Below are 14,920 nucleotides of genomic sequence, written 5' to 3'. Positions count from 1 at the left end.
GGTTCCAGTCTTTACCCGCCCCACTCAATAACAACCGTGGCCAAAAGGTTTTGAGAATGACGCAAATATTAATTTTCACAAAGTCTGCTGCTTCTGTTTTTTTTAGATTTTTGTATACTGAAATATAATTACAAGCATTTCATAAGTGTCAAAGGTTTTTATTGACAATTACATGAAGTTTATGCAGAGAGTCAATATTTGCAGTGTGGACCCTTCTTTTTCAAGACCTCTGCAATTCGCCCTGGCATGCTGTCAACTTCTGGGCCACATCCTGACTGATGGCAGCCCATTCTTGCATAACCAATGCTTGGAGTTTGTCAGAATTTGTGGGGTTTGGTTTGTTCATCTGCCTCTTGAGGATTGACCACAAGTTCTCTGTGGGATTAAGGTCTCGGGAGCTTCCTGGCCATGGACCCAAAATGTCGATGTTTTGTTCCCCAAGCCACTTGGTTATCACTTTTGCCTTATGGCAAGGTGCTCCATCATGCTGGAAAAGGCATTGCTCCTCACCAAACTGTTCTTGTATGGTTGGGAAAAGTTGCTCTCGGAAAATGTTTTCATACCATTCTTTATTCATGGCTGTGTTCTTGTAAGTGAGTCCACTCCCTTGGCTGAAAAGCAACCCCACACATGATTGGTCTCAGGATGCTTTACTGTTGGTATGACACGGGACTGATGGTAGTGGTCATCTTTTTCTTCTTCTTTTTTTCCAGATGCCCCAAACAATCGGATAGGTTATTCCTCAAAGAAAATGACTTTACCCCAGTCCTCAGTCCAATCCCAGTACCTTTTGCAAAATATCAGTCTGTCCCCGATTCTCCTTTTTCGAGGAGAGAAGTGGCTTCTTTGGTGCCCTTCTTGACACCAGTCCATCCTCCAAAAGTCACACCTCACTGTGTGTGCAGATGCACTCACACCTGTCTGTTGCCATTCCTGAGCAAGCTCTGCACTGGTGGTGTCCCGATCCCACAGCTGAATCAACTGTAGAAGACGATCCTGGCGCTTGCTGGACTTTCTTGGGCTCCCTGAAGCCTTTCTCACAAATGCAGTGGAAATGTTTTTTTTGGGATTACGTTAATGTTCATGGCAAAGAGGTATTTTGCAATTAATTGCAATTCTTCTGATCACTTTCCATAACATTCTGAAGTATATGCAAATGGCATCATAAAAATTGAAGCAGCAGACTTTGTGAAAATTATTATTTCTTTCATTCTCAAAACTCTTGGCCACAACTGTACCTCTCTTAACAGGTTGCTACAGAGACAGAAAGGGATGGTAAAATTTCAACACTGGGAATACACAAAGCATTGGTTCTAACTTGTCATCCCTCTGTTCAAAAGTAGCCATTTAAAAAGAATGCCCATTGTAAGGTCTAATGATCCATGCAAGATCTAGTGGTGTGCCACGAGGAGTAATCTGTAATGTGTAAAGTCTGATTAAAGTGATTCTGAAGGTTGTAATTTTTTTCTCTTAAAATGACAAACATGCTATACTTATCTGCTTCTGTTGAATTTGCACAGAGCAGCCCTGATTTTCCTCTTCTGGTGTCCGGTGTCCCCCACCAATCCTGGCTCCTCCCCCTGCTGAGTCAATTTATACACAGAGTGCAGCTCGGCTCAGCCACCCTCCCCCCGCTCTCTCTTTATTGTCTCACAGACTGTGATTGACAGCTAATGGCTCCCTCTGCTGTGTGAGCCAATAAGGAGAGAGAGACGGGAGAGCTACTGCTCTCATGCACATGGCTGGACTGAGATATAGCGCAGGTAAGTATAAGGGGGGCTGGTGGAGCTACAAACTAAAGGCTTTTATTACTTTAATGCATAGAATACATTAAGGTAAAAAACCTTCTGACTTTAGAACCATTTTAAACACTGAGCATTAGGGGTAAGAATAAAGTCTTTAGGGCAGCCAGGGAGGCTCCGTCAAGCTGTCGAAGAGTCCAGACAAATGATACCACTGTCCCCCCCGTCTGCCATTTTAAGCATGAAACAGTAAGAAAACATGCAACTGCAAATAGGTAAATTTTAAAAATTGATGATGCATTATACAGGTAGCATGGTATCACCCAATCGGAGAAAAAAAAAAGTTTTTAAACCCATTTTAGCCACTTTCACAAAAGTTATAAAATGCATGCATGCCAAAATAAATAAATAAATAGAAGTAAAGAATTTACCTCCACAACTGCAAATCCCTTGATTGGCCGGGACATGGTTGTATGGTTGTCCAGTGCACTGACTGTAAACATGGATCCTACATCTGGCAAAGAGGATATTTCTACATTGTCAAGTTGCTCAACAAGGCTGCCCAAACTGCCCATGCTCCCTGTACTGCATATGGAAAGGTCCAAACTCTCTTGGCTGGATATTGCATGTGGCTCCAAAAGTCCTTGTGGCACCGCAAGTTCTGGAGGAAACTGCTCTACAGATGTCTCACTGGTGGTCTGAGAAACGCCCTGTGAGCTGCACAATGAAGCCTGGCTCGTGGAAGCAGAGGCACTGACACTAACCGCAGGGGTTACACTGCTGGAACTGCTAATGTCCATGTTATCAGAGTTTGGGATTCTGTTTTTCGCTACCTCCGTTTTGCATTCAGCGCCTTCAGTTTTGTCTTTTGGTTTTGGAATTTCTACATCCTGAAGGGGAATGTATATTTCATCCTTAAAAACTCCCCCATGAGCATTGCATGCTTTCCGAATAGCCCCTCTAACAATGGACTCCTCAAGGTGAGTGGGGATCCCTGAAATAACAAGTAAACGGCTATGGGCAGTGGGACCAACCAGTGCCTGACTGGCATCTGTTATGGCATCATTGGTGACCCCCAACCCTTGTGGCTCTTTAGTTGTAAGATGCCTGAGAATCATTAGCAAAGTCAGTGCTCTGTGGAACCATAACATGTCCTCTGGTTTGCTTCCTCCCATACTAAGCAAGGCTGGATCATTCTCTGCGCCCCGTGAAGTAGTGCGCTTGGCCGTGGATGCCTTGTCACGCTTGATCTTGACTTTCTTCCTCTTTGAGAGTAAGCTTGGGCTTTGTGGAGTCTGACCAGGAGATGATGATGATGAGGAGGAGGAGTCACTAAGATTTGTGGCGTTAGTCGAGGATACCACACTCACTGCAGAGCTCATATTAATAGGAAGCGTAACTTCTGCCACAGCAAGGCAAATCTCCATGAGGGCATGGAAATAAGTGGAGAACCTGCCTTGTTCAGCAATTCCAGGCACAGAGCCACCACATGCATTGCCTGAACTCCAGTTCTGAGTCTCGTCATCGTACAACTTGCGCAGCTCTGTCTGTAGAGCCATAAGCATCGCTAGACACGGATTCAATTGCAGAGCTATGGAAGATGACAGACCAGTTGGGTTTTTTTTCTGCTCAAGGTGATAAACTTTACGCAGCAGTTCAGCCAGCAGATGGAAGAGCAGCTCCTTTATAACAGCAGCCAGATCTGTTGTCCACAGTAAATTTGCTAAATAAAACAAAGACAAATACCACATGTTTAGAAAACCAATGAAAAAAAAATTAAAGAACAGTACAAAAATGCAGAAAGTTAGAAGACCTCCATAAGCTAAAAGTGCAGATATTCCCAACAAAATTCAAAGATTTTTATTCTTATACGCACCTTGATGACAGATGCTGTACTAGTAAATTACAACAAGCACACCAGAATGTGCCTACAGTGAGGAAATTATTTGATCCCCTGCAGATTGTGTAAATTTGCCTCACTTACAAAGAAATTAAGGGTCTATCATTTTTATCATAGGTGTATTTTAAATGATAGAGATAGAATATCAACCAAAAATCCAGAAAAAACACATAATACAAATGTTATAAATTGAGTTACAATTCGGTGGGTAAAATAAGCATTTTATCCCCAAACAAAACATGACTTAGTACTTGGTGGAGAAACCCTTGTTAGCAAGCACAGAGGTAAAAATGTTTCTTGTGGTTGGTTACCAGGTTTGCACACATTTCAGGAGGGATTTTTTTTACAGATCTCCTCTAAAATCCTTAGGGCCAGATTCACAGAAACAGTACGCCGGAGTATCTGCTGATACTCCGACGTACTTTCAAATTTGCCGCGTCGTATCTTTATTTGTAATTCACAATCAAAGATACGACGGCATTTGGCTAAGATCCGACAGGCGTACGGCTTTGTACGCCTGCGGATCTTAGGATGCAATACTTTGGCGACCGCTGGGTGGAGTTCGCGTCGTTTTCCGCGTCGGGTATGCAAATTAGCCGTTTACGGCGATCCACGAAGGTACGCGCGTTCGTCGCATTCTCTTACGTTGTCGCTAGTCGGTTTTTCCCGTCGTAAAGTTGCACTTGCTATTTAGGTGGTGTAATATTAGACAGCCCATGTTAAAGTATGGCCGTCGTTCCCGCGTCGAATTTTAATTTTTTTTTTGCGTAAGATGTACGGGAATATGAAAGGACGTAACGCACGTCGCCGTTCAAAAAACACGTTGGGGCACTGTAATTTTGCGCAAAGCACGGCGGGAAATTTCCTAACGGAGCATGCGCAGAACGTTCGGCATGGGAACGCGCCTAATTTAAATGGTACACGCCCCATTTGAATTAGGCGGGCTTGCGTCGGATGGATTTACGTTACGCCGCTGCAAGTTTACAGGCAAGTGCTTTGTGAATCAAGCACTTACGCTTAAAACTTACGGCGGTGTAACGTAAATGACATACATTACGCCGCAGCGCAAGTACGTGAATCTGGCCCTTAGTTTCTTGGCTGTCGCATGGCATCTCAAAGTTTCAGCTCCCTCCATAAATGTTCTATAGGATTAAGGTCTGAAGACCGAGTAGGCCACTCCATGACCCTAATGTGCTTCTTGAGCCGCTCCTTTGTTGCTTTGGTGGTATGTTTTAGGTCATTATCATACTGAAAGACCCATTCATAAACAATCTTCAGTATTCTCAGCCAGAACACTGAAGATGGGTCTTCCAGCATCACAATGACCCAAAACATACTTCCAAGGCAATAAAGGCGTTGCTCAAGATGGAGCACATTAAGGTCATGGAGTGGCCTAGTCAGTCTCCAGACTTTAATCCTATAAAAAATTTATGGAGGGAGCAGAAACTTGCCAAATGACAGCCAAGAAACCTTAAAGCGGCGTTCCAAGCTGCTGACTTTTAATAAGGACACTTATCTATCCAGGGAGCATGCAATATTGGAAAAAGAAAACAAACAAATTCAGCATCCAGAAATGAGGGGTGGAGAGGTGGTCTTTTGTTTAAGACCACCTCTCAAAAGTGGGTGGAACTCCACTTTAAGGGATTTAGAGAAGATCTGTAAAAAACAGTGGACCAAAATCCCTCCTGAAATGTGTGCAAACCTGGTCACCAACTACAAGAAAGCCTGCCTTGTTGGCAAGCTTCTCTGTGCTTGCCAACAAGAGTTTCTCCATCAAGTACGAAATCATGTTTTGCTTGGGCATCAAATACTTATTATACTCACACAACTGCAACTTCATTTATAGCATTTGTTTTTTATGGATTTTTGGTTGATATTCTGTCTCCATCATTTAAATACACCCATGATAAAAATGATAGAACCTTAATTGATTTGCTAGTGGGCAAACTTACAAAATCTGCAGGGGATCAAATCCTTATTTTTACCACTTTATACAGTCAATGCAGACTGCAAGCACATGCGGTGTCAGCACACAGCTATGCATCTCACAGAGCTTGGGAACGCATGCAGAATTAAACATTTAACATTTTCCCCTCACCTCGCTTCCTTCAGATAATGCATTTATTAAGAAGATGGAGTTAAAACACAACTTCACACCAAAGAGGAAACTCCGGTTGTTTGCATCCTCACCCACTCCACTGCCACATTTGGCACATTTTTTGTGGGGTGGTACCTGCTCCCAAATTCTGGTCAGATGTGCTGTGGCGATCCGAGCCGCAAATTCGGCACCCCCTTCTTTCTCCAGTCTTCTGGTACACATTACAGGTTTCAGAAGACTACATGACCATTCATAAGGTGCAGTGCGGCTCATGCATGTGCAGTAAGATACCGGCTGCCAGTTTCCCTTACTGTACCCTAAGCTGACCGAAGAACCAACTCGGGTGAGGACATCGCTGGATCTCTGGACAGGCAAGTGTCCTTATATTCAAAGTCAGCACCTACAGTATTTGTGGCTGCTGACCTAATTTTTTGTAGGGAGCCTGGATCTCCTCTGAGTAATAAAAGGAACACAGGCTCTCATCTCCTGAAAATGCCAGTTCCCTGGCTGTTTTTGGTCTCAATACTTTAATTCAATGGCATGCATCTTCTATTTTTTCTTTTGTGAAAAAAGTGGGAGTTTATGATATTTGAAAAATCACTGCATTCTGTTCTTATGTAGATTTTACACTGCATCCCAACTGTTTCGGAATAAGGGTTGTACACAAACAAAAAAAAGTATTAATTAAACATTACCGCTATAGAAATGACCTGCGAAGCTGGAGGCTGCCCAAATTTTTAAGAAGTAATGATCACCTTGGCTGGGAACACACAACACAATCCCTATTATGCTGATATGTAGTGTACTGGTACTAGTAACATCCAAGTTTACTAATCCATGTGGCAAACCAATTAATACAGACACACCATATAGGACCGTGTTGTTATTTTAAGCTAGACATAAAAGCCAAAATGTTGCCGTTGTTATATTTTGTATTGAAGACAATTTGACTGAACCACAGTACAGGCATACCCCGCTTTACGGACATTCACTTTACGTACACTCGCGAGTACGGACATGCCCGCGAGTGTACGTAAAGTGTCTCACAAGTACAAATATTCCCGCGCCGTGCACCCGCATTAGATGGAACTGAAGTTCTGAGCACTTGGCCTGCTCAGTTCCAGTGTGCTCTTTCTGTATCCTGGCTGCCTCCCCACCTCCGGTGACATCACATCCCCTCAGGCTTCCCAGTCAGCCACAGAATGCCATCCAGCCTCTCAATAGCACTGTCCTTTGTGCACAGCGCGATGTCCGGGGGATGGATTGGAGCGGCCCCCCTTGCATCAGATGAGCTTATTTACATGTGAGTGTTCCCCTGATGCCCCCACTAAAGCCCCTGGCACCCCCACTACAGCCTAGAAGTGAAAAAAGGCATTGCTTCACTTTAAGTACATTTTCGTTTTACATCAATGCTCTGGTCCCGTTGTGTACTTAAAAGTGGGGTATGCCTGTAATGGCTATGTTAGGTGTTCAGCTTTATATTTACTTGTACTCAAAAGTATAATCTTTCTGTACATTTGATCCGTAAAGGTTGAATTTATACAGACTGTTTATGTTCAATATGCTTTATTATTGAAAAATAAAAATAAAAATTTCCCTTAAATGATTTCAATGATTTGTACTGCAGTATAAAGAAGGTATGTGCTGATCAAACTAACATCTCACCTAGAAGTTCCACCACTTGCAGCAGAACAGAGGCAGGGACTGTATCAAGCTCATCATCAGACCTTTCATCTCCATTCTCTAGTTTCCAAAATAGCAGCTGCTCAGTGAAAGCCATGGCAAGTGGAAATTCCAGGGGCAAGGAATGGAAATCTAGTACGGCACCCGGGGGAGGAGATACTCCTAGAACAAAATATTTCCAAATCAGACTATTTGTAGGTCATGTTACAGCAATCAATAAGGTTTACATTAAAGGCATGGAGTTAAACCTCTATAGACCATGCTAGCAATCAGCCTACTCATATCTACCTTACAATGCTACACACAAGTTACTGTGACATTATGCAATGCAGAGTAAGTTGCATGCAAACATACAGATAGGTCATTTTTCTGGAAGCTACTTCAAATGTCCATTAAAAGAGGGCACATGCTTTCTATCGTGTTACATTACGCAATGAGCTCACATATTTATTGGTAATTGTGTGTCTAAAGCTGGTCATGGATGGATCAAATCTCAAAAATGTCAGCAGGGACAGGCCAAGTTTCGAATTATCTATGGGCAGGCAGGTTGTACCCAAGTTGATCCAACTTGGATACAACCAGCCTGTTTTTTTTTGTTTTTTTATGCGATTGCTGCCAGAGGCTATAGCCATTAGCAATAACCATTGTGTTCTGCCAAGCGGGAAGGTTCACAACCAGCAGAACACAATAAAGCTGCGGGAGGGATCCCCCCAATCTATACTGAATGTGTTGATGGGGTAATCAAACCATTTTCTTACAGGTGGAAGGAAATAAAATCACAATCTATGGGCTGCTTTACTCTACTATACAGAGATACAGAACAATCTACTGGGCAAAGCAGAACAGGGTAAACTTGTCTGCTATAGAAATATATCACAGTTGAACAACTGAACATCACTGCCATGGATACAGTACATTGCTCTGATTTTCATTAAATAAATTGCCCTTGCTTTTCACAAGATCTTCAAGATAAGATGTCTTACAAGTAATAAATACCTATTTTGACGTGGATCTTGTCAGTGGGAATGATTGCAGTTGGGTACTGGTTGGTGGTTGGTGGTGGGGTCAGGCCTGTATTACTTGGAGAGGCATCACGGGGGAAACAGACAGATTCTATTAAATTCAGTTGCCCATTTCTCTTCACTTTATGACCAAGGCCATACACTAAGACTCGAGACCAGGGAGCTTTGTACAATGAAGAGCTAGAATAAAACACAGATTAAAATAAAAATGGATTAAAAACGTAGGGGAATAACAGGACTAAAACTCCTCTGGGGAAGTTCATTAAAGACTTAAGTCTCTGTGGTTGACAGCTCAGCAACAGCTAGGGTCATAGGTAAATTGGATATAGAATCCACTGTAGAAGGCATGCTGACACACTTGTGGTCTGTGTAATCAGTGTCAGAAAGAAAACTTGCATTCTGGTTTATAAAGTCCTGCAATGACTGTAGTAAAAACTGCAGAGGACCCAACCACTCCCAATGAGGCCAGAGGACTCTGCTCTGCGAAGGGGAGAGACTCTAAAAGCAGAGGGCGACATAATTCCAGGCTACCAACGTTATAATTTTTAGGAAGCATGCTGCAACAGTCCCTAAACCGCTCCATCCAATGGATGATTGCACTTACCTGGAGATCCAGTAATGTTCTTTGGTCGCAGGTATTGGAGAGAATGGAAATACTTAAACTTTCTGAAAGAGTCCATCACACTCCTAATGATAGCCTACAAGTTTATGACACTAAATGGTCAAATTGGATCACTCTGCAATAGTGACATCCACATATGTATTATATTTCTATTTTGTGCTGCAGTTTTCTTTTTGTACCGTTGAGCAATGTGATTCAATAACCAAATAATGATGTATGCAATGTTACCCTGTACCCGATTATATAATTCTTATAATGATACTCCGTAGACTTTTGTATTGTTCCATATGCCATTATCTGTATGCATTTTATCTTTTATACTTACAATGAACTTTTGTAAACAAAAAAACAGTCCCTAAACCATTAGAGACACCCAATTAGGTGGGACTGTCTCCCTTGTGCTTTAAATCAGACATGTTGCAGCAGTAGCAGTGCGGTAAGCAAGAAACCGGCTCAGAATAAGAGACAAGGCCTCAATTACCGTATATACGCGATACTTTTTTTGTGCTGAAAATGCCCCCCTCAGCTTATACTCGAGTCAGTGTACCTGTGATTATCCGACCGTGACATGCAGACTGCGGGAATCCAGTGTTAAAAGGCCGTGCATCCTCCTCGTTCTGTTCTGTGATAGACGGAACACAGTAACTGCTGGGAAACGGAGTGTTCCGCCTATCACAGAATAGAACGAGGAGGCGGCGCGGCTTTTTAACACTGGATTCCCGCAGTCTGTCTTACTCTCGTCCTCGTGCAGTCTGACTCTGCTCTTTTGCATGTCTATGTGGATTGCAGGGAACTCTAGCCAAAAATTTTAAGCCAATCGGGCCAGCTTTATGGGTGAGTCACTGTTCTGGGAGTCGAGCAATGGGTTTGTGAGCATATACTGTACATCTATTTCACAAAGGGAAAAACTATGAAGGCCATTCGAGACCTTCAGGTGTTACATTTGGATCCTGCATCCTTCACACACTAAACCTGCAACTGCTGCAGAATTGAGTCATCTAGCATAGCGTGACATCCAGCTCAGCACAAGTGTCACACCGGGTGCATCTAATGTGCAGTCCCACAGCCACTGACTGGTTTATATGTGTAAAGCACTGTCCTGTCTATTGATCTGATCCTAGTGACTGAAATGGAGTTTCTCATGAGATCATCAGCATTTTAATGGTCAACCTGTCCCGTCTGCCATGTAGCCACTGCTGACATAAGCTTTGAAGGGCCTTTTAAAGGCCCAACAGCATGAAATATTTGAAAATACATGTGTACTTTTTTCCAAATACAAAAGAAATTATGCATTGTATGGGCTGAGGACTTGCCCTTTGTTGATAATAAACGGAGGGATAAAAATCCAGCAGCAGAAAATATACCGTATTTCCAGTGTGTTGATATATTTCAGACCCATTGTTTCATAAGACTTTAAAATTGGTTTTCCTTCATATCCACTTTTGTGGGCACAGTGAGGTGAGGCATGCAATGGGCACAGTGAGGCTGCAAATGACCAGTGTTGACCCTCTTTTCCACTTACAGTAGCTGCTGCATTCTCACCCTAGGCTTTCCCAGTTTTTTTGTGGTAAAAGTAGGTGCCTCGGCTTATATTCGGGTCGGCTTATGCTCGAGTATATACGGTACTCATTAAACATGGACAGGTGATAGCAATTAAAAGCTGCAGAAGATGACCAGTCATTGTAGGCAGGCAGCATGGAGAGATCAAAGAGCACTCCACCCAGCAGAATGAGATCAGAGCTCTGTCCCACAGCACGTAAGGCTAAGTTCACCTTTTGGAGTATGTGAATGGCAGCGAAACATGTTGGGGAAGTGGCCTGGTGAAAGCCCAGGCTTTGGTTGTCTCTTATCGCCACCATAGGACTCCGTGGATGTGCCGCACCAGGGATCTTTCCTTGCTTTCTTCCAGTGACTACAGGAGTTGGGACAAGCTCCATCCCTTACTCACACTTCTGCAGCAGACGCGGCTTCACCCACACTACTCCCCACAGTGATCGAGCCTGAGTGGCACACTAATAAACCATGGGTCACATTGATGTGAATGGATGCAGGCAGAGCGCACAGCTGCATCATTCATTCACAGCACTCTGTGAATGAGAAAAATACAAGTTCCATCTTCCACTGTGGCAGACAGCTTGTCCTTCACAACAAACCGTGAGAGCACCGATGAGCATGCTTCATAGTTCATTCACAAGTTCTGCAGCATTCAAACGAACAGCCTGTACAAAAGTACAGCTCCACGGTTTATGGGTGAAACACTCTGCAGGCTCTTGCGAAATTATAAATGCACATTTTTCTTTCTTGACAAAATATGTGCATTTATTATTTTTCCGCAAAAGGTAAACTTATCCTTTAACCTCTTCCAAAGCAAAGCCAGTGGGAAATAAGGAAATGATACCTAGCTACCAACACAAATAAGGGAGCTTTGATGCCTGGCTCAAAATGTCTACTCAAATAAGTCTTCAGAAACAAGGTAAGCGCAGAGGCAATGCAAGTAACTCTGGACCTAGAAAGTGCTCTCAAGTTATCTAGAAATAAATCTGAAAAGTGTCCACATGAACCCATATGGGACCCAGTGTTCGAGGGTCACTTCCAGGCTTATCCCACAATTCCCAAACGTTGCTAGAAACATCAGTGTAAGTGGATCTGCAGTGAAATGCTTTAGGTCTAAGGGGACTTTGTAAAGCAGTTTTACTTACATGATCCTTCATTCCTATAGGCTCCTGTGTGCTGCTAGACCAGCCCCTGCAGCCTCTTCTCCCCTGCACTCCATTGGTCAGATGCCTCTGACTTCATCACGACAGATGCAGGGGCCAAAGTCCTGCACTAAACGTGAGGACACTGAGGGACAGGCCATAGTGTAAGGGAGTGAAGGACCAAATTAAACAAGCAATCACCTCTTGTAGTGTGAGAGCAGACTCCTGCAAGCAAGGACTTTTAGTTTTAAAGGAGATTGACTTAAAAACAGCAGAGCTGAAAAAAGACATTCATTCTAGGACACTAGCAAAAAACGGAGGCATGCTGGTAGTAGGAAGAGTGTAGGGGTTGACCTACATAATTTTTTCAGTAGCCAGTGTCCAGTCCACCTGTAGGTGGCAGTAGAACTTGAATGTTTAGGACATTCTTTGTCCCTCAATAGACCAGAAAAAAAAAATCAAAAATCAACAGAATGGTATTGATCTGAAAGTCAAAAGTAACTTACTCTTTCCGGAAGCCAGACTGGCTTTCTTTACATGACACCACAACAAAGGCGGCTCCAGGAAAATTCACATCCATACTGACTTTGGACTCAGTGACTGGGAATTCCTCAGATGGAAACTGCTCTGGGGCATGCTAAAAAACACAAGGCAAGACCACTGTACTGTCATCTGAAAACTACTACAAAAATGGAGAAAAAAACTCATGCAAAACATTTTCCAGCCAAGTTGGAATACAAAAATGAGATTTTTGTACTTACCATGAAATTATTTTTTTTAATTCATTGAGGGACACAAAAATTTAGCAATGTTCAGGTTGTACTACTGTCTAGAGGAGACACTGGCAAACAAACACTGTTCAGCACAGTATAACTCCTTCTGCTCCCAACATGTCAGTGTTGTGACAAAACAGTACCAATAATATAATCAGACACAGAGAAATGGGATTTGTGTCCCTATAAAACTACAAGAAATGGATTCTGTGGCAAGTACAAAAATCTAGTTTCATTCTTGTTCATTAAGGGACACAGGAATTCAGTGACTTTTAGGGATTTCCTAAAGCAGTCCAACGGAGGGGTGGGAAAACAGAAAAGTACTAACAGGAACTTAAAGTTTAGAGAATGTGTGAAAAGAGGATTGGGCAGAATAGCAAATCTCAGAAACAGTTGCTTGATTAACAAAAGCCCAAGACGTGCTCACAGATCTAGAAGAGTGTGCTTTGATAGGGAGGGGTGGAACCAATACCATAAGCTTGAATAATAATCTGTCTGAGCCAATAAAAAATGGCGGAACAAGAAGTAATTTGTCCTTTACAGGGGCCATCAGGGATGACATCATTCTAATGGAAGCAGTCATGCACATCACAAACTACAGTTAGGCCCATATATATTTGGAGACAGGTATTTACAGGCATTTACCAAAACATATTTAAGTTCTAGTTATATAATGGATATGGGATGAATTTGCACACAACCCAGGTTTAATTTGAGGGTATGTATATCCAAATCGGAGGAAGGGTTTAGGAATTACAGCTCTTAAGAATAGCCATCCCCTCTTTTTCAAGGAACCAAAAGTAATTGGACAATTGAATTAAAAGCCATATCATGGCCAGGTGTGGGCTACACCATTATTTCTTCATCACTTAAGCAGGTAAAGGGTCTGGAGTTGATTCCAAGTGTGGTATTTGCATTTGGAATCTATTGCTGTGAACCTCCATGCGTTCAAAGGAGCTGTCCATGCAGGTGAAACAAGCCAGTCATAAAAACAATGATAGAGACAGCAGAGACATTAGGAGTGACCAAATCAGCGGTTTGGTACAGTCTGAGGAAAGAAGAACGCACTGGTGAGCTTAGCAACATAAAAAGGCCTGGATGTCCACAAAAGACAAGAGTGGTGGATTATCGCAGGATCCTTTTTAAAGAAAAACCCATTCACAACATCCAGACAAGTGAAGGACACTCTCCAGGGAGGTGAGCACATCATCGTCTAAGTCTACAATAAAGAGAAGATTTTACAAGAGCAAATACAGAGGGTTCACCACAAAGTGCAAACCATTCATAAGCCTGAAGAATAGTAAAGCCAGATTTTAGACTTTACCAAAAAACATCTAAAAAAGCCAGACCAGTACTGAAAAAGCATTCTTTGGATGGATGAAACCAAGATTAATCTGTACCAGAATGACAGAAAGAAAAAAAGTGTGGCAAAGGCTTGAAACAGCTCATGACCCAAAGCACACAACATCATCTGTAAAACATGGTGGAGGCAGTGTGATGGCATGGGCATGCATGGCCTCCAATTGCACAGGGCCATTGATGTTTATTGATGTGACAGAAGCAGCTGGATTCTGCAGTGTTTATAGATATACTGTCAGCCCAGATTCAGCCAAATGCAGCAAAGTTGATTGGGTGGTGCTTCACAGTACAGATGGACAATGGTCCAAAACAATCCAAAAGCAACCCAGAAACTTTTGAAGGAAATTAAGTGGAATATTCTGCAATGGCCAAGTCAGTCACCTGATCTCAACCCAATTGAGCATGCATTTCACTTGCTGAAGGCAAAACTAAAGGCAGAAAGACCCACAAAGAATAGCTGAAGACAGCTGCAGTTAGAGCCTGGCAAAGCATCAGAAAGGAGGAAACCCAGTTTTTGGTAATGTCCATGGGTTCCAGACTTCAGACAGTCATTGCCAGTAAGCATTCTCAACAAAATATTAAAAATGAACTTTTTTTAATGATTACATTCATTTGTCCAATTAAATTTAAGCCCCTGAAAATGGGTGGACTGTGTATAAAAATGGTTGCCGTTCCTAAAATTTGTACTTGATTTTTATGTTATGTTACCCCTTGAATTAAAGCTGAAAGTCTGCATTTCAAATTCATTTGTATTGTTTTGTTTTAATTTTTGTCTGGCGGCATACAGAGCCAAAAGTATAAAAATCTTGCCTGAGTCCAAATATATATGGGCCTAACTGTATATCCAAGTTATAGAGGGAGTAATGGAGATGGACAAAGGGATGGAAGTATGGTGTTCTGGTTGAGGTGAAAGGCCTTAACCACCTAGAAAAGAAAGAAAATTCTGGGTCACACCACCACCTGGTCCCCTTGCAGAGATGGCAACAAGAAACCCAACCCTATGTGTGAGTTGTAGAGAGGATTAA

General features: G+C 42.5%; 1 protein-coding gene across 2 annotated transcripts in view; it reads right to left on the bottom strand.

The window, feature by feature from the left end:
- HECTD4 (HECT domain E3 ubiquitin protein ligase 4) overlaps positions 1-14,920 on the bottom strand; it is a 253,112-nt gene that overhangs the window by 29,099 nt on the left and 209,093 nt on the right. For both annotated transcript variants that reach the window (XM_040346168.1, XM_040346177.1), the window contains exons 58-61: positions 12,270-12,400; positions 8,420-8,625; positions 7,406-7,585; positions 2,174-3,465 (exon numbers count right to left, since the gene is read on the bottom strand). In XM_040346168.1, coding sequence (XP_040202102.1) covers positions 2,174-3,465; positions 7,406-7,585; positions 8,420-8,625; positions 12,270-12,400 — 1,809 coding nt within the window. The remainder of the gene's footprint in view (positions 1-2,173; positions 3,466-7,405; positions 7,586-8,419; positions 8,626-12,269; positions 12,401-14,920) is intronic.

This window comes from Rana temporaria, chromosome 1 (genome assembly GCF_905171775.1).
Source record: "Rana temporaria chromosome 1, aRanTem1.1, whole genome shotgun sequence".
NCBI lineage: Eukaryota > Metazoa > Chordata > Amphibia > Anura > Ranidae > Rana > Rana temporaria.
Note: the sequence above shows the minus strand (reverse complement) of the source record. Positions and strands in the feature narration are given on the sequence as shown.